This window comes from Kogia breviceps, chromosome 3, assembly GCF_026419965.1.
Source record: "Kogia breviceps isolate mKogBre1 chromosome 3, mKogBre1 haplotype 1, whole genome shotgun sequence".
Taxonomy (NCBI): Eukaryota; Metazoa; Chordata; class Mammalia; order Artiodactyla; family Physeteridae; genus Kogia; species Kogia breviceps.
Genome location: NC_081312.1, coordinates 145,759,101 through 145,785,665, shown reverse-complemented (window position 1 = coordinate 145,785,665; position 26,565 = coordinate 145,759,101). Strand labels below are relative to the sequence as shown.

Below are 26,565 nucleotides of genomic sequence, written 5' to 3'. Positions count from 1 at the left end.
TATGGACCTATTATTATGAAGGTTGTTCCTATTCTGAAAAGCTAATTTGAAATACTAAAGGAAAATATTTATTAAATATAATTAATAAAGTAAATTTTACAAGTAACCAAAATTCTTAAATAACAGGGCAATAATTTCTCAACTTTGAAAGCACTCCTAAATTGATCTTTCTAAAAAATACTTAAAGGTCATGCAATTTGTAGGGTTTTAATGCAATGTGGATTAACATTAAATCACTGTCCAATTTTTTTTTTAGTAAGAAAAGAAGATTAAAGTAAGACCTTCTCCTTTGTTACCTCCATGTTTACCTGCAAGGGGAAAAAACCATGCTCAAGAAAACATATTCATATATTGGCTCCAGCTAGATAATAAACAAGTTAACTATATATTTCAAGTCAAATCTCATTACAACAAACTTCAAGGGAGGATACAAATTACAAGATCCCAGTATTAAATTCAAGCAGACATCCACCAGGAGTCTCAATACTTATTTTTATTAATATAAAGTTAAATACAAGAAGAAACACATTTTACTGACTCTGACTTTAAACAGGATTGTTTTCACTAAGTTTCTTCTAACATTATACTATATTGAATAATATATCTTTTCCACAAATCAACAAAGGGAACACATAATTTTTCAATTTTAAGGAACACATTGTTGGAAGGAACTAGCAAAACCAGATTTACTCAGAAAGCTAAACTGTGCATTATGTAGGCAGAAATCCTAAAAGTAGTTAATACAAGGCAAACTGAAATTTGTGAAGTTGACAAGATCTAAGACATTTGTTTAAAGTGTCTTTTTCAAAATTCTAATAAAGCAAAAAGAATGAATGTTCAGTTCTCAGTCTTATCTTTGTACAAATATATACCTTAAATAAGATTCAATGGTTAGGCTCCCAAAAGAAAAATAACACCACATGGAATTCCTTCCTCTTTTAACCCAGGATACTTTTAAAGGCTTTGCATTAAGAAAATTATTAATCAATGTAAATAAACACTAACAAGGATAACAGTGAGCAAAGTATAAAACAAATGAATTCTTAAGTCATGTGAATCATGGAAGTAACAACAGAGGTCACAAAATATAATGCTTTTATGAAACCTAAAAGTAGAAATAATGAGCACCTATTATTGTGACATTTCATATGTAACTATTTAAGTGGAATTTAAATAATCCTTCTAATAAAGTCACAGTTAAAGCTAGTTTAACTGTGATTCTAAATTAAAATGAGGGCTTCCCTGGTGGTGCAGTGGTTGAGGGTCCGCCTGCCGATGCAGGGGACTCGGGTTCGTGTCCTGGTCCAGGAGGATCCCACATGCTGCGGAGCAGCTGGGCCCGCGAGCCATGACCACTGAGCCTGCACGTCCAGAGTCTGTGCTCCGCAACGGGAGAGGCCACAGCAGTGAGAGGCACGCGTACCTCAAAAAAATTGATTAATTAATTAATTAAAATTGTTTGCCTCGTAAGCATTTCAGATTTTTAATCTTCCAGTATTTTCTTTAAATAAATATATATATGAGCAATCCTTACATTTCTTAAATACTACCTCATTTCAGTGCAAACAGCTTTGTGAAGCAACACTATCCTGTTTCCACATGAGCAAACCAAGGCTCAAACACATACAAGCTTTCCAAGGTCATGTATTTTAAGGAAGACAGTGAAAACAGATCCCAGAATTCCTCACTCTTCACCACCAGTTTATATATAACAAGTTTTCAAATACTTACCGTAGAAATGTCCAAATCCCATGCTGATTGCAATCACCAAAGCAAGTATAACACATTTATTGAGACCACTATTGAACTGACGTTTACACGGCTCCTTAGAAGGTTCAGTTTCTTGTTCAGCAAGTAACCTTTCTTCAGATTCTGAACTAGAAACAGTCTTCTTCCTAGCACGGCGTCGTCTAAAGGCCGGACTGGGCTGATGACTGGTTTCATCACTACTTGATTCGTCATCGCTAGGCTGAGATGAAAATACTATTTTAAAAAGAAAAATGTAGATAAATATTAAATATTTTAGAAAAGCCTTCCCAGTAAATATGATTTAGAATGCCATCCCTACATGCCTTTTTACATACAACAGCCAAGAACAAAAACAACACAATAGAAACAAAAACTCAAGTTTTCAAGTTTATCAACATAAAGCCAAAGATTTCAACTGTGATACATATGAAATTGTTAACTATACTCTGTGCCTTTGAGGGTCTGGTTTTGGTTGTTTTTTTTCTTAACTTCCCTTATAGTTTACACCATTAGAACAATCATTCTCATCGCCTATTAAATTTCACTGCTATTAGAGCCACAAACAAATACTATTTCTAGAAGGGAAAAAAAAAACCTCTATCTCTTCATTTAATTTCAAATAGAGGTAATTTAAGCTCAACTGTTTAAGGAACAGAGGGAAGTATATAAGCAGTTCCTAAGACTTAAAAAAGACAACAACTATCAAAAGTTTTCTTGAGTGTACTAGTCCCTAGTTTTGTTTCCATCCTATAAGCCCAAAATCAAGGTTCAAAGCACTACAGTTTAACACAGGTTTCCAGAAGTCAGATGAGCCCTTCCCTTCGACTGCCACTCTTACTAGAAGGTTATTAATTTTACCCTCTAGTAAATATGTCAGCATGAGGAAGTGACACAACAGCTATCTCCGATATTAAGGACTAGTCTTGTGCTGCTCCTTTATGAAAAGAATAATAAAGAACAAATTGGAAAAAAAATTCCACAAGAAATCTCAAGGACTAGAAGCATATTCATTGGAAAAAACCATCTTCAGCTTTTTCAAGTGTATAATTTCTTAACATTGTTCCATATATCAATAAACTATATGCTGACACAGAACATGAGATGACTCAGTAATAATTTCCATAGGCCAGAGAGAAGAAAAAAGAAAGCACTAAAAGTAAGGATAAAATGTGAACATGAATTTGATAAAAAGAGCTCCAAAACAACAAACATTCATGCTTCAAAAAAGCAGAACAGTTCTTCAGAAGACAGGGTATCCATGCCACAGCAAAGCTGGTGACTTAGGTTAGACAATACTTCTAAAAGATGTATCATAGAGAATTCATAACTTTCACACTTACAACAACAAACACAAAGACAGAAGGCACTACTGAATGAATGAATATTCCTAATATTTAGTGATAATAGATGCCACTGAGAGATCATTTGGTCATAACCCTTATGCCCATCATGTTTATCTGGTTATTCTTGATCACTAGTTTTTCCAAGATGTCGTCGCCTCAGCTGTGAGGTTACATTTCTTGGAAAAAGAGAAAGAAAGGAAGACTTAAACAAAGCATTACATAATACAAAGGCATTCATGATCATGGTTGGAGTACTTAAGTCAGACTTTCTGACATTATTAAGATGGGTAAATATAAAAACAAACCATTTGTCAACATTTCTTAAATTTTCAATTCTACATTAACTTACTGCCTTCATTATACAGTCTAAGTAAACAAACCAGCCTAACCCACATGAACAAATTCGCATCCTTATCTAATGCTTCCATCTTTTTTAACCCATACGTATGATAGCTGAAATATTTTGATTTTTAAACTTCTTTTAAAGCATAATTTGGCACACAGTCCAAGATGCAAGCAATGCAAAGGCATGCAATAAGCTTAGCCAGCTTTATTACAAGATCAATTTTGAACACCTGTTCAGAGTATCACAGATTACAACAGAGATCTTCAAAGCACTAAGTAAATTGTAAATGTGACTAGGCACACTCAGCTCTAGAAAAGCTGATCAGATTTAGTCACACCACCTTGGAAAGCGAGTTGGCTAGGAACATGGTGTTTCAGCTGATCATCCCATCCCCTTATGCATTCAGGAATCTTCCACAGCTTCTCCCACCACCTTTCTTTTGTGAATAAACAGGAAAAAAGATGTATAAAGCTTTATTATAAAGAATAAAAAGGAAAAAGAGAATTGAAAAACACTTGTTTTAATTATCACTTAACATTATCACTTGTGCTCCATCAAAATCTAATAATCATGCCTTTTTAAAAAACATATATACAAAAAAAAAAATATATATATATACACACACAATACAAACTTTTCTACAGCTACCAATTCTGGTTCCTTAGGGGAGGAGAGGGTCATATGGAGGGAATGGGAAATGTTCTTAAATCAATGAAAAGATTATTGCCATAGGAAGTTGAAATCCTATAAAGATGGAGAAGAAAGGGAAAGGAAAAAAAAAATAAGAAATAGGTAGCAGGAAATTAACCAACCAAGAAAAATACGGCCTAAGGGAAGAGAACAAAAACTCTTGATAATTGATGTACATATACTATTTTCAACATAGTCCAAAATCATTTTTGATTATTTTTTAACATTTTCTTTATTGAAATAATTAATTCCCTTGGGAGGAACAGCAATGGATAAAAATACACCTAAAAAAATACTCTGCTTAACTCAATCTGTAAAATTCCTCAGAAGTCCAAGTTCAGAAAGGAAATTTAAAACTAGATTAATGTGCTCTGAAGTACTGAAGTTCCTGGAAAAAAAAATCAACAGTGTGTGGCATCATTTCTTAAATGTCTGCTTGGACTCTTCTGCAATGCTCTTGGCTTCAATCTGACTACATATTCTGGCCCACAAATATTTTTAAATTAAACCAGCTTCTGGTTTAACCTCTACTTAAATTTTATTAGCTTAAATGAGAATAAGAAAAATTCCACTGTCTGATTCTGGCAAATTAAACAAAGAATGGTAAAATCTAAGAAAATGATCTGAAATAAATACTACACGTTCCTGTTTTGCATCAAATTAGGAAATTCTTATTATCACTAGCAATGTCCCAGGTATCTCTCACATAATTCACCCTAAATTATAATTGGGGGTTAAAAACCGTGGGTTTATTATAGATTTCTTTCTTAGATTTTCTGTAACTTTGTGTCTAAATATTTATATTACCCTGAAAGATGTTATATATGTCCCTAAAACTGAGCCAAAGAACTGTAGAGGGAATTACTCAGTAACTCACATTTTACCTCCAAATGATTCTGTCTGAACAACAGGCATTCACTGCATTAAGAATGTGATTACGCAAAAAAAAAAAAGGGGCTTCCCTGGTGGCGCAGTGGTTGAGGGACCACCTGCCGATGCAGGGGACACGGGTTCATGCCCCGGTCTGGGAAGATCCCACAAAGAATGTGACTTACCATAGGTAAGTTTTCATAACCATAGGTACATTTTCATAACTCAATCTAAAGTGAAAGATCCAAAATTCAGGGGCTTTAGGATGCTGCTGTTTTGCCAGTTCCTTATATACTGTTTGGCACATGGTAGCACACAATAAATGTTTGTTGACTGACTAATAATTAAATGGATCTGGAAGCCTTCAATAAAAAGTTTCTTTCACTGTAACTATAATATAAAATTTGTACCACTGTAACTAAAAATTTTATTAACATTGTCCTACTTTTTTAGGTATAATGGCTCAATCTCCCACTCCTAAAGACCTAAAAATTGTCAAATGCATTTTGGAGTGTTTGAGACATTTAACAAATCTCCTTGAAGCTATTTTTTCTCTTCTTTCAATGATAAAAAATGGTATTTATTGGACTACTGTGCTCTAGGCCCTAGGTCTAGGAAAACACTAGATATAACAGTAGATTTTACAAAAAATTTTCATGAGTTTTACCCAAACATATTCAAAACTTGAAATTCAGGGTCAGAAAACAAGCCATTATATAAAATGTGGTCACAAGAGTCCTAAGTCTCCTATCAGCGTATCCGTTAGGTAGTTCTTACCAGTTTCTGGCTGACAAAACGTATACTGGCTGCTAGAGGAAGAGCCCATGTTAAAGTCTTCTGGACTCTGTGCTTCTTTAACAATTATTGCTTCTTCTTGATTCCCAGTTTCTTCTAACTTAGGTGGCTCAAGTGTAACAATATCAGAATCATCACTGACAGTTCCAAAATAGAGATTGTCATCAGGTAACTTTTCTTCCTCTCCCTGCAGAATCATAATTTTAGAGACAAATTCAACAATTATTTATGGGCCTTATATTTTCTAGGCAGTTCAAAGTATAACATCTTAAGTAGTACGGTGATTGGGTTTAAAATAAGTCCTGCCCAACAGGAAAGGATTACACAATAGTAGGTTCATCCTAGGGAATTCCCTGGCGGTCCAGTGGTTAGGACTCTGCACTTTCACTGCCAGGGGGCTAGGTTCAATCCCTGGTCAGGGAACTAGGATCTCACAAGCCGTGTGGCACAGCCCAAAAACAAAACCAAAAACAAATAGCAGGCTTACCTTTCAGTCTGAAAATACCATCAAACCTGTTGGCAACTCTCTCTTTCAGAATTAAATGAAACTGCTGTCTACCATTCACTCGTGGGCTGCAGAAGCTGAGAAACAAACCCACTTTTCCAACCCAATGTCCACAAAAAGGAGAGGGTTTGTTTCTCACCACTTCTACGGGTTTATTTTGGCATAACTCTGTGGTCAGGGAGCCCATAAGAGACTGATTAAATTTTCCTGATAAACTTCAAAAGCTATGTAATGTAAAGATCATCCAGCTATCTAGTTTTATCTGGAAGTCAAGTAAAATGACAAAGGACAAAGTTTGTTCTCAAATTTTAAAACTAACCTTCATTTTAGATATGAACCCTTAATTTGTCAATATAATTCAAGAAAGCAACATATTTCCAAAGAAAATATTAGAGGTGAAATGAATAGATCTTTAACACATTACCAAGAAATCACTTTTCTAAATTAAAAGATAGCTCACTTAATTAGGAGTTATATGGAAGCTAACTTTAATCTTAAAACTGACCAAGGGCTTCCGTGGTGGTGCAGTGGTTGAGAGTCCACCTGCCGATGCAGGGGACACGGGTTCGTGCCCCAGTCCGGGAAGATCTCACATGCCGTGGAGCAGCTGGGCCCGTGAGCCATGGCCGCTGAGCCTGCGCGTCTGGAGCCTGTGCTCCACAATGGGAGAGGCCACACAGTGAGAGGCCTGCATATGCCACCCCACCCCCGCAAAAAAAAACTGACCAACCAGCAGAATCCCAAATTTTTCAACAAAAGATATTTATAATTCAAATAGGAACAGAACGCACAAATAGAAATGGAAGCTTTAATTAGTATTCTCTAATAAATACTGTTTATCATATATCCATATAGTAAAACACAAGGTTACCTCAAGTGCTGACTTCATTTCCTCCAAAGCTGGATAAGGACTTCCTCCCATTAACACTGTGCCATTCTGGCTGCTCTCTGACATAAAGCAAAGATAAATTTAATTACATTTCATCGACTTTTTTTGTGTCTGCATATATTATAATATAGGCAGATAAAATCTGTTCCTAATTTTTAAAGTGGATTTAATGAAATGCCACATGTAATTATGACAGTCACTCTATTGTTACTAAAAAGATCTCTGTATCTCAAATATAACTATTTGCAATTGTCAGGGATAATTTTAGGTACTGAACTGAACTCATTTAAAAATCTACTAAAAACCATAATCCCTAGATTAACAATCTCTACATTACAATTCCAAAGTACTTAAGCCAAGGTGTTTGTAAAAACCTGTTAATATGGAAAACTGATTCTCAGATAATTGATGGCACGTTTCCTGAATTCTTAGTTTATTCATAATTCTTAAACGTACCACTATTCTAATGACTGTCAATGCCTAGTAACACAAGAATCAAAACTATGGCTTCAAATTACCAATCTTTACAATAAAAAATAGACTATAAAAAACAAGGCCTCAAAAGAACACAGAAAAACAAGATAATGTCACCATAGCAGATGCAGATATATTTTATAAGAAGATCTCAAAAAAAATGTACAAATTAGTTTATAATGTCATATTTTTAATGAAAAACGTTATAAAATGTTAATAGAAGCTAAAGATATTAAAACAGTATACAATAAGCATCAGGTTTTATGCATAGCAAAGTATATGCATTGTTGGTATAATGCTACCTCCAGATAAAAAGAATTATAGATGGCTTTGAATTTTTTTGCTCATCATTTGTTTTTCTATCATAAATGTGTATTTCTCATGTAATTTAACCCCTCCAAAATAACAAAGGGAAAAAACCCAAACATCACTTGTGTGTGTTATATAGCTCCTAACAGAATATTAATTTGGAGATAAGACTCCTCAACGAAGGTGGACTTGGGTCCAAGAATGCCTGAGGAAGTATGGAAATTTGTTTTACATATCTAAATATATGCATTTCTTGGGAGAGACCATCCACAGCTTTCAGATTCTCAAAGAGATCTCTGACCCATGAAAGATGAGAATCACTGTTCAAATGAGAATAGCAATCAACACATAAGCTGAAAACAATATTAACAGGTATAATCTTTTATATTTCTGGCCTTGATACATGTACTTTATTCTCCTGATGGAGAAATGTTCTGTTTACATTTTAATGCAATTTTTAAAAGAAAATTTAAGAAGTAATTTTTAAATATGAAGATGTATTAATTATTTGGGTTTCTTAATCCTCTATATAATTAATATGGGCATCAAATCCCACAGAATATATAACATCAATGCAATACAGTAGTTAAATGCCATTTACCACCTATAACCAAAGGTACTCTGAAGTGTGGTAACTGGAGAAGAGTTTAGTAAATCCTTTGTGTGAATAAATAATTTTGTATATCACTAATCTTAATCAAGGTTAATAATATTTAGTTACTGTTTACACTAGCAGTACCAAACAGTCATATGGAGATCCAAGTATGTACTATAGCTACAAATAAACAAACCCCCTGGGCAATTTGGTGCCACTGGGTTCTTTAGGCCTGCCCACCTAATCCACACGAAAATTCTAGTCTTTCAGTGTGACTCGATGATTTAGACTAGCCAGAAAGGCTGCCCACCTAGAAAGAAGGCAAGATTCACAATGTTACTCACATATCCTATTTAAAAAAAAAGAAAAATCAGACTTCTTTAAACTTACCTCCCTGCTCTAACTGCAATACTTGTAGCTCCTCTTGTGATAAAGATGAACATTCCGGGGTGAGCTCACAGCTGTCATTGGCTGCACCATGTTCAGAATTCACCATCTCTATATCAGACCCCTAGATAAAAAGTGTTAATCAGTTATTTGTCTATCAGCTACCCAAAGCTAGATGTGACTACATGTAGATGCTTCCATTTTTAAAAGTCCCAGATGCTACTATACTCCAAAGGGAACAGTATCTATTTTTTTCTTAATTTAAATTTTTTAAAATTTTTGGTCGCATTGGGTCTCGTTGCTGCGCGTGGGCTTTCTCTAGTTGTGGCGAGCAGGGGCTACTCTTCGTTGCGGCACATGGGCACCACAGCGAAGTCCAGTATCTATTCCTTTTGTTCAATTTAGTCCATAAAACCTACAGCAGGGGAGCCATAGGTTTAGATTCTAAAATAAGTCAGTCCTGGGACTTCCCTGGTGGCACAGTGGTTAAGAATCCACCTGCCAATGCGAGGGACATGGGTTCGAGCCCTGGTCCGGAAAGATCCAACATGCCGTGGAGCAACTAAGCCCATACGCCACAACTACTGAGCCTGCATGCCAAAACTACTGAAGCCCGCATGCCTAGAGCCCCGTGCTCTGCAACAAGAGAAGCCACCACAATGAGAAGCCACATACCACAATGAAGAGTAGCCCCCACTCACAGCAATGAAAGACCCAATGCAGCCAAAAATAAATAAATTTTAAAAAAATAAATAAAATTTTTAAAAATCTTAAAAACAATAAAAGAAGTCAGTCTAAAAGTCAAACACTCTAACTATGCTATAAGCCCAAGCAATAAGTCTGAATCCCAGAGGATAAGTTTCTAAATTCAGCTATTTCTATTAATTTGCTTCTACTCAACACTTATGGAACTACTCTAGGCAAGGCATTTTGCTAGTGTAACAGGGTATGAAAAATTGAAATCTAAAATTCAGATTTATAGCCTATTCAGAGAAACAGCCACAAGCAAATAACTACTTATTATTGCAACATATGACTAAAAAGCTTTAAGGGCAAGGATTAAAATTAACCTATTAGATTAATGGAGTAAACTTTCCTTATAAAATTTCAGACTGTTCTTTTATTCTTCCAAGGTTTTCCTTCTTACTTTGATGTCACTGTCTTTTCTTTAATAAAAGTGGATCTTAACAGGTTTTTTTTCTCATCTTAATTAGCAAAATAAGTTATCCACTAATGATTCTGTCTCTCTCCAGGTCCCTCCCTCAATTTTCCTATAATTTAGTAATCCATGAAAAAAGGTCTGAGTTCTCCTGGTATACATAACTCACAACAGCAAAAACTAAGAGATGTTATTAAAGCAGTGGGTTTGAGTTGAGTCCTAAAGAGAATTCTGAGTATAAGACTTTGGGATTGCCTAAAGTGGCAGGAGAATGGTAGTAACAGACACAAGGTTTGAGTTGAATTGTGAGTCACTGGGGAGACCAGATCTGGCCTAAATCAGAATGGTAGCAATGGTAAAGGAAAAGGAAATACAGTAAGAGACATTAGCAAGAAAGAGTAGAACCTGATAACAAGATATGGAAGGAAGATGGATAAAGGTACAAATATGATCAACTCTGTGACAAGGTATCTCTAATACAGAATGCCCAAATGACACACTTGGCTAAATGCCAGAAAAGTTTGCTATCTTGCTTCACACTGCAGACTCCCACAGCTGCCTTACTTCTATACTGTTAATTATCCTTGAGGGAGAAATTGTTACTATGAGAGTTGATCTAAGCTTTGGAGAAAACAGGTTAAAAATAGAAAAGTCACTTATTAAAAAAAAGAAGAAAAAGAAACCACATTAATTTCAACTGGTACAGCTGCTAATAAATTTTAAAACTTTCTTGCAGAAACTTTGGTTAATGTTGTTTTCTAAAAGTCATGAGTAACCAATTGTCTAAATATTAAATTATGAAAGGAATTGTAAAAAATACTGTTTGAAATTTTTATTGATGAAGGAAAATAACTGAGGCTTGAGTCTAAAAATAAACAGGAAAATTATAGATAAATCCATTAACACTTTAAATAGGTATAGTTTTTATCGTATTGCTTCTATACATCACTATTTTATGATTTTTCTATAATTAACATATATTACCAGTATGAGAAAATAAATTATGGTTTATTATGTACTAATTATGTAACATATTTCTATAATCAGATTCATTTTGTAAGAGTTCTAGCTATAGTCCTTTTTCCATCAAGTTCTGAAATTATAATATAATGTAACATAACATAACATGGGTGGAACACATGTTCTCCATGCTCCTTGGTCTGTTTAAACGCAGGCTCTGATGTTTTCTAGTTACATAATCTTGGCCAAATTACTGAATCTCCATAAACTTTGGTCTTCTCAACTATGAAATGAGAATGAAAACAATCTGTACCACAGAGGGTTGTTTAAAATTATGAGAACATAAGTAAAGCATAGGACCTGACCAATAATTAGCCCTCAGTAAATACCTGCCTAATGTCTCAAAGCTAAGGAAAGCAATGTCCAATAACATGCTGGCTCGTGAAGAGTTTTCAGCAGTGAAGTGAAATGTAGGTGGGAAAAGCTACAGACAATGGAAACTTATGCTTAAATGTGAAAAACTAATGGCCTTCGAAGAACCCAGTTTACATTACTGTTAACACTGTAATATTACAAACTGCCTTATAAAAAGTATTAAGTAGCATACCTCATGATTGATGACAGTCCAACCACAAGATGAATCACTGTCACTGGAATTTTCAGACATTTTTCAGGTCTACAAATACAAAAACATATTGATATGTGGGACACATTTTAAAAAATTCTATAGGAAGTACTATACGTGACCCAAGTACAAAAAGTGGCTTACTGTCTTCCAGATGAAACTGAGACAACCCACCCATAGATTTACCAGACAGGATATGCTTGCATATCTATATGAACAAATACAACCAAACTTTATGACAAGGAGATCCTCCTGAGCCAAAACAGTCTAGATGGTCATACTGTGGAATGAAGAGGCAAGCTGGATCTGAAAGAAAATTGTAGGATTTGGCCAGGCAGAAACAAAGGTAAATGAGAACAATCTGACTCTGAGGAATTCAACTGTTGAGGGAATGACAAATGGGGAACAGTCAGCCAGAGTAAAAGCCTATGTTTTCAATGAACAGTACAGTGTGAAAATCATGGCTGAAGAAATCAAGTGTGGGAAAGAGAAGAGTTCCAAGGCCCAGCAAAATGAAATCTACTGTTGTCAACATGAAGCAATGAATATTTTCAAGCAGGGAAGGAATGTGATCAAATGGTTTTTAGGAAAATAACCATGTTGGTAACACTTCAGTTACATTAAAACAGGGGAAGAAAAAGACCAGAAGTTGGTTAGAAACTTGTGGCCATTGTCAATAACCTAGATAGATTCAAGTCCTAAACCAGCACTCATTGGTCACTCTACCTAGTTTGTTCTACCCTTTCTATCTGAAACTCCTATTTAAACTTCGAAATTAAGCTCATTAAAGTAAATGGTATCTTGCTGACTTTGTTCTATACATATGTCTTATAAATGCTTCTATTATTGCACATATACTAAGAACCCATTATATCCAAGTTGATGGTTAGTGTTCTAATAGAACTCTACTGCAGACAATTTAATATGGAACCAGTGCACAAATGATAACAGGGCAAAAAATATAGATGTGGACCGTCCATTAGTGATTCTGGAAACTCTCGTAAATTAATATTTTAAAAAGAGAAGATACAGAGAGGTGGCTGGTCACTGATAGTACAAAATAAGCATGTTTTCAGACAAATTATTCAAAATCTAAAATAAGACATAAAGACAAGTGTGTGACTTTTAATGTCACTCGAGACAGAACATTTTACAATAAGTTCACCTGAGGTAATTTGATTGTTTGATTTCCCATTTAAAACTAATTAGGGCCCAGGCAGTTTCTAAATTTAAAGGTAAATTTGAAAGAAAAAAAAAAAAACTATTACAGTGAAATGTACTTTTTCTGTCCAGTAGAGAGTACTATCCCAAAGGCTAGGCCTAAATACCCTCCCTATAGGATATTAACCAATTTTATATCTTAGCAATTTTATTTCACCACTCCTTATTAAACTGACTACATAAAGCCCAATTTCTCATTGAACCAGTTTTCATGAGTTAAAAACTTTGATGTTACTATTTGTATTTGAATTATTTTATAACAATTTGAGAGTTGTGGGTTAACATATTAGACTGCACAGAGACTGAGCAGTTAACTTTGCAGGAAGAAAGGAAAATGATCAAAGCAGGCTTTATAAATGAGGTTGTAATGTTTTTAGACATGCTGGACAGCATGTTTTTTAACTGAATTAGTTGCCAAAATTTTAAAATTGAGGTCTATCACAAAAAAATAAAGTTCTGGTTCCTTATTACAAAAAAAAAAAAAAAAATGATGACACTAAAAGGATTTCCCAAGAGATAATGGGAAAAGCACTACAAAAATAAAGGCAGAAAAAATTAAAGAATATGAAATTTCTAAGAAATGCAATTAATTTAGCATGAGTGAAGTATTAAAAGAAGACATCCAAAAATCAGAATCTTTCAAAGGGCACATATTAAAATGGGGAAACAACTAAAGGGCACTAGACCTGTGGGATGCAAAGAATCAATGCAATATTCCATGAAAAAGATGAGCACCTAAATTTATCCAGTATTGATGAGGGGGAGAGGGCAAATAGGATGGGGAGGGGTTAGGAAAGATTTGAGAAGACAAGACACGAAAGATTTTTGAAGGACAGAATAACCAAGAAGAATAACAAAGAATAGAAAAGAGAAAGTGTACTATATTTTGGTTTAAGTGACTTGGTATTTGGAAAAACCATTCTATATGGAACAAGTAGGTAGGGCTTTACGATTAAGAAAATTGGCCTAGGACTTCCCTGGTGGCACAGTGGTTAAGAATCCGCCTGCCAGCGCAGGGGACATGGGTTCGAGGCCTGGTCCAGGAAGATCCCACATGCCACAGAGCAACTAAGCCTGTGTGCCACAACTACTGAGCCTGCACTCTAGAGCCCGTGAGCCACAACTACTGAGCCCCGCGAGCCTAGAGCCCGTGCTCCGCAACAAGAGAAGCCACCACAGTGAGAAGCCCACGCACCGCAATGAAGAGTAGCCCCCACTCGCTGCAACCTGAGAAGGCCTGCGCGCAGCAACAAGACCCAACGCAGTCAAAAATTAATTAATTTTTTTTAAAAAAGGAAAATTGGCCTAAAAAAAAAAGCAATCATTCTTCACCATGTGAAAGCTCCTCTTCCCTTTGCAAACCCCCAGTTCCTAACCTCCTCTAGCAGCCCACATTCTCACTGCTGCTCCATCTCACCTCCAGACTTACATAACCTTCCAAAACTCCTGGGATACAAGACCTGATCAGGGATATTTAATATGTATATATCTCCTGCCCTTATCTAGGTAATTTCTATTTAAACAGTTCATTTAAATAGATAGCCCCCAGCTTTTGTTTTCCAATCAAGAACTCTAATTGCTCTGGAGATAAAGTCAAGATTTCAAAAGAAAGGTACATACACTGCTAAACTGGGACTTTATCATATTTGAATTTCTCAAATCAAGGAGCCCACTTTAATCAGATCCCAGTTTAATTCTTTGTTTACCTGCCCTGGAGGAAGAACAGGCTACACATCTAGCCCAAATGAGGAAAAAAAGATTCCCCTACTGGCCATAACACCACAGTAAGAGTTTGGTAAGCAAAATTCACAGCCCTACTAAAGAACCCTCTTAATTCAGGTGTTTTCAAAAAGTTGGGTGCACTAAAATTAAATCAAAATTTTAAAAAGTAAATTTCTGAGCCCCATCCTAGACACATTGACTCTGAAAGCTGCCTCTGTATTTGAACTTCCCCACTATAGCCAGTTATCTTCCTAAAATGGTAATATTTTGTCATTCCTTAAAAATGTTAAGATTTTCATACTGTCTTCAGGATAATGCCCACAGGCCTTAAATATCAAGTGTTTTGTCTCTCTCCTTCCATCCCCTCCCTCTCCCCTCCACCTTTTCAATTCCACTAAAAAGCGTAGCTTTCTCTTAATTCAGGGACTTTGCATATTCCGATCTCAGTTACTCACCTCCTTACTTCTACCCAAACTCCTGTGCCCACTCTTCTATCTCAGCTAATGCATCACTTTGTGAACCATTCTCTGACCCCATCCCCAAAGACTAGTATATTCCCTAATCTACTACTTAAAATACAATACTCTGCTGTAATTGCTTGTTTACTTGACTGGTAACACATATTAAGCACTCAATAAAGAAAAAAGGTAAACATTTCTGGGTGATGATGCAGTTAGTGACACACTTCTAAACTGTTCCTCAAGGAACTCAAAATTCTGGAGGAATCCATGAGGTTCCTCTCCGCATTATTTTGAACAAAGGTAAATGCAAAAACCTCTTCCATTTTGAGGGCGTTACTAATAATAACTTAGAAATAAGCAGAGTTTATGGGAAAGTTACAAAGGCATAAAAATCATACAAAGTTATAAAGCTAAGGGTGCTTTATGAAGATGATAAACTTGAAGCCCTTTTCTAGACTCAGGCTTTGTTTTATTCCTTGGAGTAGCTTCTTTACCCCAATCTCCAGTCATATATTTCCCTATTGCTTTTTGGATGATCACTAGCAGGTTTCTCAGGCCTTTCAAATAAAGCATCTACAAAACTAAGATCATCTTCCTGCTGCTCTTCCTGTTTCTATCATCTCAGAGAATAGCATTAGCTAAAAATAACCTGGCTGCAAGCAAAAGCCACCAAACATGCGGTCAAAAATCCTAGATTTAGGATAACTACATTTGGGATAACTTAAAACTTGCCTTGACCCAAAAATCCAATCAGGTCTAAATCCTTATCCACTTCCTATCCCAACTTCATCATTTCCCACTTCTATTACAGTGACAGCTCTCTAAGAGATCTCTGCCAGCAGTTTCAAATTCTCCTCCAGTCACTCCTTCCCAAAGCTGTTCCTACTCTGTTTATCCTAACACATAAATCTAATCACTTAATCAATCATTTAAAATTGGTCTCCAGTGCCTTCAAGATAAACTCCAAAATCCTATTATAATAGCCTCTAGAACAGAGACAAATCATTTAAATTGATTCTCACTTCATAAGAAATCCTATGGAACATTTCTTCAAAATATGTAAGATTTTATTCATAGAACTCTATGGAAGAGAATTTGACACTAAGCATTACAAACATACGGCTTCCACATAGAATATATAGCACATACTAGTCATATTAGGATGTAAATTTATTACATGGATGTTCATATCTCATTTATGAAGTTACTTAAGGTAGAAGGACTATACTACACTAGTATAATCACACTCTCCAGCAGATGGGCCTATAGTTAGTACCATTTTTGATTCACTCCTTTATCCATCTGTTCATTCAACATTTATTGAGTTCTTAGCACATGCAAGATACTGAAAATATACCAATGTACAAAACAAATAAGAGTCTTGCCTTCCTGGAGCTTAAATTCTATCAGTAATTGACTAGGTTGAACTTCATCTGAGCCCTGTGCTCCAGGAAAGCAAGGAAGGTTGAGAAATTTCCCCATCCTGTTTTGTGATCTGACAGAAAGCTAACTGCAAAGGACCAACCTGCCCTCAAAAAATCCCAGGTAAGACTCACTTCCATCCATCCTGAGTCCCTTGTTTACTTGCCTCTGTAAAACTCCTCAGTTCATTAATGAGATATTCCTATTGCAATAGTCTGAATTAAATTCATCTCCATTTTCTGGGACTTCCCTGGCAGTCCAGTGGTTAAGACTCCATGCTTCCATGTAGGGGGCATGGGTTCGATCCCTGGTTGGGGAACTAAGATCCCACATGTCACACAGCGTGGCCAAAGGAAAAAAAAAATCATCTCAATTTTCCTAAGCACTTCATCTTTCACACTGGAGTCATCTAATAAACAACATTACCTAGTAGAATACACAGTGTATTTGATGGTATATTTCCTACTACAGAGAAAGCGTGGGAAAAGAGAATAGAAAATGCTGGGTTGGAGAGGCTTAATTTCAAAAATGATGATCAGCAAAAGCTTCCTTAAGAAGGTATATTTGAGCAAAGACTTGAATGAGTGAGTGAATCATCATGCAGTTAACTGGGTAAAGAGTGTTTCAGACCAAAGGAACAGTAGGTACAAAGTTGGAACCAAGCCCATATCTATGAGAAACAGCAAGGAGGCCTGTGTGGTTGGAGAGGAGTGGGCTACCAGGAAGTGGGAAGAGATGAGGACAGAGAGATAATGGAGTGGGAGACAAATGATGTAGGGCCTTACAGATCCTAAGACTTTTTACTCTGAGTGAAACTAAGTCACAGAAGAATTTTGAGGAAAGGAATAGAAAGATCACACCGGCTGCCCTATTGAGACAGCCTGTGAGGGGGCAGAAGCAGAAGCAGGAAGACCATTTGCAAAGCTACCAGTAATCCAGGTGACATGATGGTGCTTTGGACCAGGGTGGTAGCAAAGACGTAAGAAGTGGGCAAATTATACATATATTTTGAAGGTATAACCAACTGGGCTTCCTGACGTACTGAATACGAGGTATGAGGGATGACCCCTGTCCTAAGTAAATACAAGAATGGAATGGCCACTAAGACTGGAAGACTTCAAAAGCAGCAGGTTATGAAAGGAAAATTGGTAAACTCGTCAGGGACATATTATATTTGAGACAGCTATTATCACATCCAAGTTGATACGTCAAGTAGGCAGCTGGAGACTGAATTTAGGGGAGAGATACAGACCAAAGATGTAATTTTAAAACACTTTAGGTGGCAGCTGTCAAAACTAATAACAGAGCAACAATATTAATTTTACCCCATAAAATACAACTGGAGTGAATATTACCTGATATGATGGTGCCCCTCATCATTCCTGAGCAGCTACATTTTACTATGGAAAAGGTACGGTTTCCATTACTGTATCTTCTAGAATTAGACATGATGGAGAAGAATGGGGGCATTATTCTCCCACACGTCTACAATTCCGACGTAAGCCAACCAATGGGCTGTGACCAAAGGTCCCAAAAGTGCTGCAGTACTGTAAATGTGATCAAAGATGAGTCAGTCAGTCTAGACAGCTTTCAAGAACCTATTTCTATCATGCTTTTCAGAGGTTCTGGAACTTTCATCTCCCCAAGAGGATATGAAAATGCCTGCTTTAAACCAGACTGTTGGATAAAGGAAAGAGGACCCAAGATCCCAACTAATAAAAACTTTTTAAATGTCCCTCCCTTATATTCTATTTTTTTGTCCAATAACAACCCTACAGAAATAAACAAGCAGAAGATGTAGTTAAGTTAGTTGGTGGCAAGTACTATGGAGAAAAATAAAGCAAAAAGGGGGAAAACTGAATGCAGGGAGTAGGGGGTGGGGATCAGAATTTTAAATAAGGTTGTTAGGGAAGACCTCCCACCAACATACGAAGGTACCTATTTCTCCACAACCTCACCAAAAAAGTAACAACCATCTTTAATTTCTGATCATGTCATGAGCAAAAAAAAAGTAAATCTCCTGTTTCAATCTGCATTTCCCAGATGACTCAGAGTTGTGCATCTTTTCCTGTTTATTGGCTATCCTTATTTCATTTCCCATGAATTATCTAATGTTCGCATGTTCACTTTCCTATTGGGCTGTCTCTGCTGATTTTCAGAAGTTCTTCATAAACTGGGTCATGAATGAATTCACTGCTAAACCTACTGCAAATATTTTTTTCTAGCATGCTTCAATTTCAAAAAATATCTTCTATCATAGATGTCTTTAAATTTTATGCAGTCAAATGTTGAGGATGGAGAATAAGGTGTTTTCTACAGCCTATATTTTACACCTTGCTTTAGAAAGTCTTCCCTACTCTCAAGATTGTAAATTTTTCTCCTATATTTTCTACTAATACTTTTTCTGAGTTTTGGCTTTTACAATTTAGCTATTTAATCTGTGAATCTGGGTTTTCTCCCTTTTAGTGTGAGGTAGAAATTATGTCAATTATTAAATATTCCATATTTTTTCTATGATTTAAAATGCCACTCTCTGTCACATGAAGTCCCATACACTTATGAATGTCACATAAAGTCCCATACATTTATGAATCAGTTTCTGTAGTCTCCATTCTGTTCCAATGATCTATATTCCAGCACCAAAACAAGGCTGTTTTAATTACAATGGTACTCACCACTTTTTACAGAGCTATTTTGCAACTCTTTGCTTGGTCCCTCCCTACACGCAACCACCCTGAACATTTACATACAGGCAACAATGAAACTGACTGCAGGTTACATGCAATACTTATTCCAAATGCTAGAAATTGTTTTTTAAACTTCCTGTGCAAAGTCTCCCCATGACCTTGAGAATAAGTATTCTGTACAATAAAGTCAAACTTCTTAAGGGGACATCCAAATGCTTCCACTACCTGGCTCTAGCCTAGCTTGCAATCGATTAGTTCTCTCCTCCAGAGCTATGTCATCTGATCAAAGTAATCTACTTGCTACAAGTAGAGGAGCACAGCCCTACCGCCAAGTCTTCACTCACTCAAGTCACACTTCCTGGAATGCTTTCCTCCTTTCCTTTCTTCTGATTTCCATCTTTAAGGCTCAGTCTCCTCCATGAAGTTTTCCTTCATGTTTCTGACACACTGATCTCTCCTTCCCCTAAATGTACAGCATTTATTTCTTAGCATAACTTCTGTACTTCTTAGCATAGCTTACCTAATAGCAGCTTCTATTACTTTTATCCGTGAGTTACTTTACTAGTTAGTGTTAAGTTCAAAGCTTTTGATAAGGAGTTCCAATTTAACTTTCAATGTCTTTATAACAGCAAAAAAAATTTAACTGCTCTCTATTAGTCAGAAGTCAATACAATACATACATAATAATCTCTCATCTTTAATTGCTTAATATTCTATTTTATCTATAGAAAAGGACATACAAGCATTTTTACTCAGATCAGGAATTAAAGGATCAGAAATAGTAATGAGCTACAGGTCTAATTTCAGGTCTAGCCCCACCCCCTAAGCTTGCCTCTTTTAAATGTACCACAATTATGAATTTTTTTTATTCCTGCCAATTTTCAAAAGGGAGCTAGGGCCACTAAAATCACTAAACACCACAATGAAGGGGTTGAAACAGAAAAGCTTAAGAAATTCTAAGATTTTCTGTCTAAGTATCTAAAACTGTTACTGTCACTATGCTCTATGGTTATTTGGCACAGATTACATTTTTTAAAGTACTGTGACAAACACTTCTGGAGTAAATGGTGAGAATTGTATCTCTTCGGGGAATTAAAGGGTCTTCAATCCTGTTCATTGTGGTGGGGAAAGAACTTTTCACTGTGCTGCTTTCTTTTTTCCAAATAGTCTCATCTTAAGTGAAGGCTCAGCTTATACTTTTTTTTTCATCTACAATGTCAAACTTATTTCAGTCCCCAAACTCTGGCAATAAATAAGCCTAACCTAGGAGTGCCTAGTACCCACAAGGCCTTTGTGCTGTGGGGAAAAAAAAAAAAGACTACCCTAGGGAAGTTGATTCCAAGGCTTATTGGCTAGAATGGTCAGGTAAACTATTTGAAAAAGAGTAAGTTTTTCACCAAGCCCAGGCCAAACTAAATTGCTTCCAAACAGCATCAAGAGACAAATGATCTGACAGATAATTATGAATATGGAACTAAAGTGCTGGCTGCCATTCTGGATGCTCAAAACAGCAGAGCCAGGCTTCCCTGGTGGCTCAGTCGTTGAGAGTCCGCCTGCCGATGCAGGGGACACAGGTTCATGCCCCGGTCCGGGAAGATCCCACATGCCGCGGAGCGGCTGGGCCCGTGAGCCATGGCCGCTGAGCCTGCGTGTCCGGAGCCTGTGCTCCGCAACGAAAGAGGCCACAACAGTGAGAGGCCCGCGTAAGGGGGGGAAAAAAAAAAAAAAAAACAGCAGAGCCTTTCTATGAAAGGTAGAGAATGAAAGAGATGCAAAAGAGCCACTTTCACATAAAACACTTCTAAATTTAAAAAGACAGTAAATTTCATTGTTCTTCCCCTCCTATCTCCCAAAGGGGGAAAAAAAAATCAGTTTTTTGACAAAGTGCATCACTCAGGAAACATACTCTCCATTAAACAGCATAAATGTGGTGTTGCAAAAGACTTTCAGATTCATGTCATCTCTCATGTTTGCCTTGTGAAAGTTCGGCATTATTAAGATAAGGCTTCATAAAACCTTAAGACCACCTGGTAAAAATACAGCCCAGAGATTTTGTGTGTATGTGTGTGTGTGCTAGGCGGGCCTCTCATTGCTGCGGCCTCTCCCGCTGCGGAGCACAGGCTCCGGACACGCAGGCTCAGCGGCCATGGCTCACGGGCCCAGCCGCTACCCGGCACGCAGGATCCCCCCGGACCGGGGCACGAACCCACGCCCCCCGCATCGGCAGGCGGACCCCCAACCACTGCGCCACCAGGGAAGCCCCAGAGATTTAAACATATAAAATAAAACCACACACACACACGAAAAGACTCAAACAAAACAGAAAAGGTTTACAATCCTGGGGTAAAGTTGACCTTTTTTCTAAGCTTTACACAAAACCTAGAAATTGTAAAGGAAAAGCTTTTTATTATATAAAAATCATAAACTTGTTTGCCAAAAGTCATAAAAGTAAGAATGATATACTGAGAATACCTGTGACATATATTACAGAGTTTTCAAAACATGTAAAGTACACCAATAAATGAGTAAGAAAAAGGTTAAAAAACTGAATAGAAAATGTATCAAGGAATATGAGTAAGCAATTTATAGAAGATATTAAAATGGCTTATAAGGAAAAACTGCTCAACCTTACTACGAAAGATACATAAAGAGAAGCAAGATTATTTTAATGCCTCAACGATCAAGAAAGATTAAACAGGTTAATAGGTAAGATACAGAAAAATAGGCACTGTAAACAGTAAAAATGCATAGTTATTATCATTTGAGTAATTTTGTAATAACAAAATTTTACAGGCAGATACCCTGTGACCTATCATCTCTATTTCATTTCCTATCCACCTCATTTCTAGGAATTTATCTGGTAGAAATACTCACATGAATATGAAAATACATATACATGTGTGTAAGAATGGTTGAATTTTTATAGTACAAAATTATAAAGTAAAATGTCTATCAAGAGTGAGTTTATTAAAATTAAAATGTATAATATCTATTATTAATGCAGCCATTAAAAATTTAAAATAGATCAATATGTCCTGACATGGAAAGATATCAATAATATATTCTGTGAAAAAAGTAAGTCAGAAAATGATATGTATAATAAACCCTATTGATATTAATTTATATGCATTAGTCTAATTAAAATTTTAAACAGTATCTTTCAAATCTAAAAAAACTAAAATTACATGTATTATGTCTGCTAAATTTCAGTGGTCTATTTATTATCTTCATAATCGGCAGGAAAAATATATACTCTTTTTAAATGAAAAGACAAACCCAATATTAAGTAAATGAATGACTGACACAAATCCAATCATCTTCTGGATGACCAGTCTCTTCAGAACAAATTAAAGGACTAAAGGGAATCATATTAAAACGTTTATATCTGAGGTATCAGAAGTTTACTGGAGAAAATTGATGCTAGAGAAAAGCGAGCATAATCCAGGGATTTGAAGAGTCCACAGCGTAGTAATTACGGCATCAAGATGTGGGTCCAATGCCTGTCCTGCCTCTTGGTTATATGCATCTTCTAAGTGGATTCAAAGATAACCTCTCCATAGCAAACAGGGTTTCCTAGTTTTAATGGAGTGGAATTTCACTTAAACACTGATATCTATCGCTAAAGATAGGTATCCGGAAAAAAATCTCCAATAGTAGTAATTTCACTTTATCCATGACCAGAAAGAGGCAGCAATACTGTTACATACAGTAAATTAACTTTTTGATTTAGAAAACAAATTCTGCAAGAAATGAGTCAATACACAATTTCTTCACAAGATTTCTTTTATGATGTAACATCCTTCAAATTGGGATACAAAAGCAACTACTGACATATTTGAAGATAAAAGTATCCCTTTTTGCCTCCATCTAAAAGAAGCTACACCTTTGATTAAAAGTTTGAAACAAAGTAGTGAACCATATGAATTCAAAATGCTGGAGGGAAATTAAGATACCTGTTAGTATGGAAATAGCCTTTTCACCAGTGTTCCCATTCTGAAACGAATCCTGACTTTCCAGGATTGTTACATCTTAATTTTGAAAAAGCCTGAAAGAGCCAGTAGTAAATCTAGAAGCTTAACTAGGTGCCATACGGCCCTCACTTGGGCACTGCCAGCCCCTGTTGGCTCCTCTTCCCCTTTCAGAGATAAGTAAAACTACTGGGATCTAGCTTGATGTTTTTTTCTTCTACTCTCAAAAAATTTTTTATAATGATTTTACTTGTTAAAATATATGTATTCATCATATATCTATATTTTTTGTTTATCTTAAACATACTTTCCACAAAAGGATAATTTGTCCTAATTATTTTTTTACAACTCTCTTCTACTTTTCATTTGGGAAAAAAGCCAGAGAGATGGAAAACAAAGGGATTTTATATATTTTTATTCTGCTTTCCATTTTTTAAAGTACATAATAGATAATTAAGTACACACCCATTGTTACTTTCTAGTAATATTAGATAAAATGTTAGTGAAGATGTTATCTGAGTTATCAACTAATCAAATATAGAAGCAGTCATTACCACCCATGATATATTATATGTTTCTTTGCCTTTTACTTTCGCCTATATTTGCTCTCATAAAGTCCTCAGAATTGATTTGTAAGTTTCTGAAAGACATTTTTACCTGAATGTTCTATATGTCAACCCAACTTGAAGTTAATCTCAAGGGGCAGATGCTGTAAGTAATACAGATAAGGTTGACTTCTCCAGAAGGAGTGTCTAAGCTCTAAACTATCTCTTTCCCTGAAAGACAAATACTTACACATGTAATGTATCTCTGGGAGGACCTGGAATTTGACATTCAGTGCAGACTCACTGTTCATGAAATCAACTTAAAGTACCGTTTTAGAACATTAAAAACAACATCCACTTCCTACTGTTAAGTTACACTGATGATCTTCCTTATACTTTAGATGTGCAATTAAAACAAATCAAAACCAAAATTAAAGGCCGAACCATAAAAGCACACTGCAATTTCAGAACCTTTAATGCAGCACAGTAAAAAGTCACAGTCAGGGAAGGGGCCAGGTTCCCTTCAACCTAGTAAAAGGCAAAAAGCACTATCAAAAAAATCAAATGAAGATCCCATTCGACTTTTTTCCATCAAGCTTCTCAGTCCAAAAGTATATATCACATTAAGTCATCACACTTCAAATGTATAATATGCTTTATGTAAATGTTACTTACGCAGGCCAATAATACTTTGCATGGGGAGATCACTCTGCCACTTACAAAGTGATACGATTTTTTATATTTGAGTTGATCTTCACACATACCCCATGAAGTATGGCAATGGCTGTTACTTATAATGTACAAATGGAAACAATAGAAGCTCATAAGTTAAATTATTTGTCAACATCATTAAACGTCCTGACTCCCAATCCAATTCTTTTTTCACATTTCATCATGCTGGCAACATGAACCAGAAAAAAGGTTTTAGGAAAGTGCTTTATGGACAAATACTGAAGAAAAATTAGATTTCTGACTTCCTGCTAATACTAATACTTCCTTGCTAATACTTCCTTCAGAAAACTCTATAAGCCCTTAAGCAGGTTTCCACACCTTAAACACCACTTGAAAAAAAAATCCTCTAAATCTATCAGTTAGTTGCAATCCTCCCCATATTATAGAGTTAAATTTCACCTTAGAACTCAAACTGAGATTTTTATTTTCAAGTTTATCTGGTGCAATACATCGAACATGACCTTTTAAACCAACTCATTTTTTTAAACTGTTTTAATTTAGTCAAAACTGCAGAACTGCCAAGACAGACAAACATGGTAAGATATCACTTATATGTGGAACATAAACAATACAACAAGCTAGTGAATATAACAAAAAAAGAAGCAGACTTACAGATATAGAGAACAAACTAGTGGTTGGGGAGCACGATACAGGGTACGGGAGTGGGAGGCACAAGCTACTGGGTGTAAGACAGGTTCAAGGATATATTGTACAACATGGAAAATAGAGCCAATATTTTGTAATAATTGTAAATGGAAAGTAACCTTTAAAAACTGTATAACAAATTTTTACAAATTTAAAAACAAAACAAAAACTGCACAACTCCCAGGAAGAAAATTCTTGAAAATGTAAGTTATCACCTACAATATGGCAACTTCCTCATCTTAACCACTCACAAACACAAAAACAATTCAGCCTCTAGTAGTTCTGCATTGTTAGATGAGTCTGCATTTTCTGTTTTAAAATACCCTGGGCTTAACAGGCCTTGCACTGTGTCCATATTCTTTACATGTCAGAAACTACTACTTCTAAGATCTCAGTTCAAACTCACCTAATTTTTAAAATATTTAACTTAGATAAAATACAATTACACAACCTAGACAATACTGTGGAACCAGTTAGTAAATCAGACATGTTAAGTAATTATGAATGTTTCTCATGCCCTGTAAATGAAACCAAATTTTTAGTGAGATATTGAGTCAACAAAGGGCACAAAATACACAAAATAAAACAATAGAAAATATTGAAAAGAAACTGAAATTTGGGGAGAGAAGCAATGCTCCAAAGAAAAGAACCTAAGAAAACAAAGTATGACTTCTACAGCTTAAAAAACAAAAAAGCAAAAAAATAAAAACAAAGCTTCAGAATGGCTGTTTTATTGAGTTAATGGACACTTGGAATTGAGGTAAACCCCATTTTTTCAAGACTGATAACCGCAAAAATACACAGACTATTCCTATCAAAGAACAATGTGGCCCTTTCTTTATGACAGAAAACAAAATGTGGGCTAAATATGCTACTTACCCAACCATACCCAACATATCCATAATAGAAAATGAAACAAAAACATAATCCAAAATATCAGTCATATAAAACATAGTATTGATACTTAAAATGACTTGATGAAAACAAGCTTAAAGCCCCCATTTTATAATAATGTTTAACTTCTTTACTTCCACTGGCAAATGTTTACAAATAATAAATGAAAAACCCTGCTACATCCCAGATCTTTTCAGATTAATATGCCCATGCTTTATCACCTTAAGTTATAGTAATAAAGACTGCACTCCCTTAACTTAAGAAAAGCAATTTTGTCTTGATTTTACTGTACAAAATGAAAACAGATCAAAATAAGACGAGATGTACAAATGCTAAGAATTACTGTCATATTTTTTTGTTTCCTTTCCAGTCCAACCAATGCATTTCTTGTCACTTCTCAACAACTAACTTGTATACATTTAAACTTGTTATTCAGAGTCTGTGGATGCAGTAACAGGGGCTCTGCCTATGTTGTTTGTAGTTGTTATTTGCTTTTTAAAATTAATGTTTAAAGAGTCTATATAACTGGAATTGCTGCCCCTGTGTCCTTTTTTTAAAATTAAGGTTTTTTC

At 35.7% G+C, this 26,565-nt stretch overlaps 1 protein-coding gene across 10 annotated transcripts in view; it reads right to left on the bottom strand.

Annotated features, from left to right (window-relative positions):
• CCPG1 (cell cycle progression 1) overlaps positions 1 to 26,565 on the bottom strand; it is a 39,457-nt gene that overhangs the window by 11,282 nt on the left and 1,610 nt on the right. For 3 of the 10 annotated variants that reach the window (XM_067029816.1, XM_067029814.1, XM_067029815.1), the window contains exons 2-8: positions 11,679 to 11,747; positions 8,956 to 9,076; positions 7,170 to 7,246; positions 5,776 to 5,980; positions 3,779 to 3,874; positions 1,732 to 1,983; positions 282 to 308 (exon numbers count right to left, since the gene is read on the bottom strand). In XM_067029816.1, the coding sequence (XP_066885917.1) occupies positions 282 to 308; positions 1,732 to 1,983; positions 3,779 to 3,874; positions 5,776 to 5,980; positions 7,170 to 7,246; positions 8,956 to 9,076; positions 11,679 to 11,738 (838 nt within the window). In that variant the 5' untranslated portion in view covers positions 11,739 to 11,747. The remainder of the gene's footprint in view (positions 1 to 281; positions 309 to 1,731; positions 1,984 to 3,778; positions 3,875 to 5,775; positions 5,981 to 7,169; positions 7,247 to 8,955; positions 9,077 to 11,678; positions 11,748 to 26,565) is intronic. The other 7 variants (XM_059056233.2, XM_059056231.2, XM_059056232.2 and 4 more) reach the window with 3 other exon arrangements.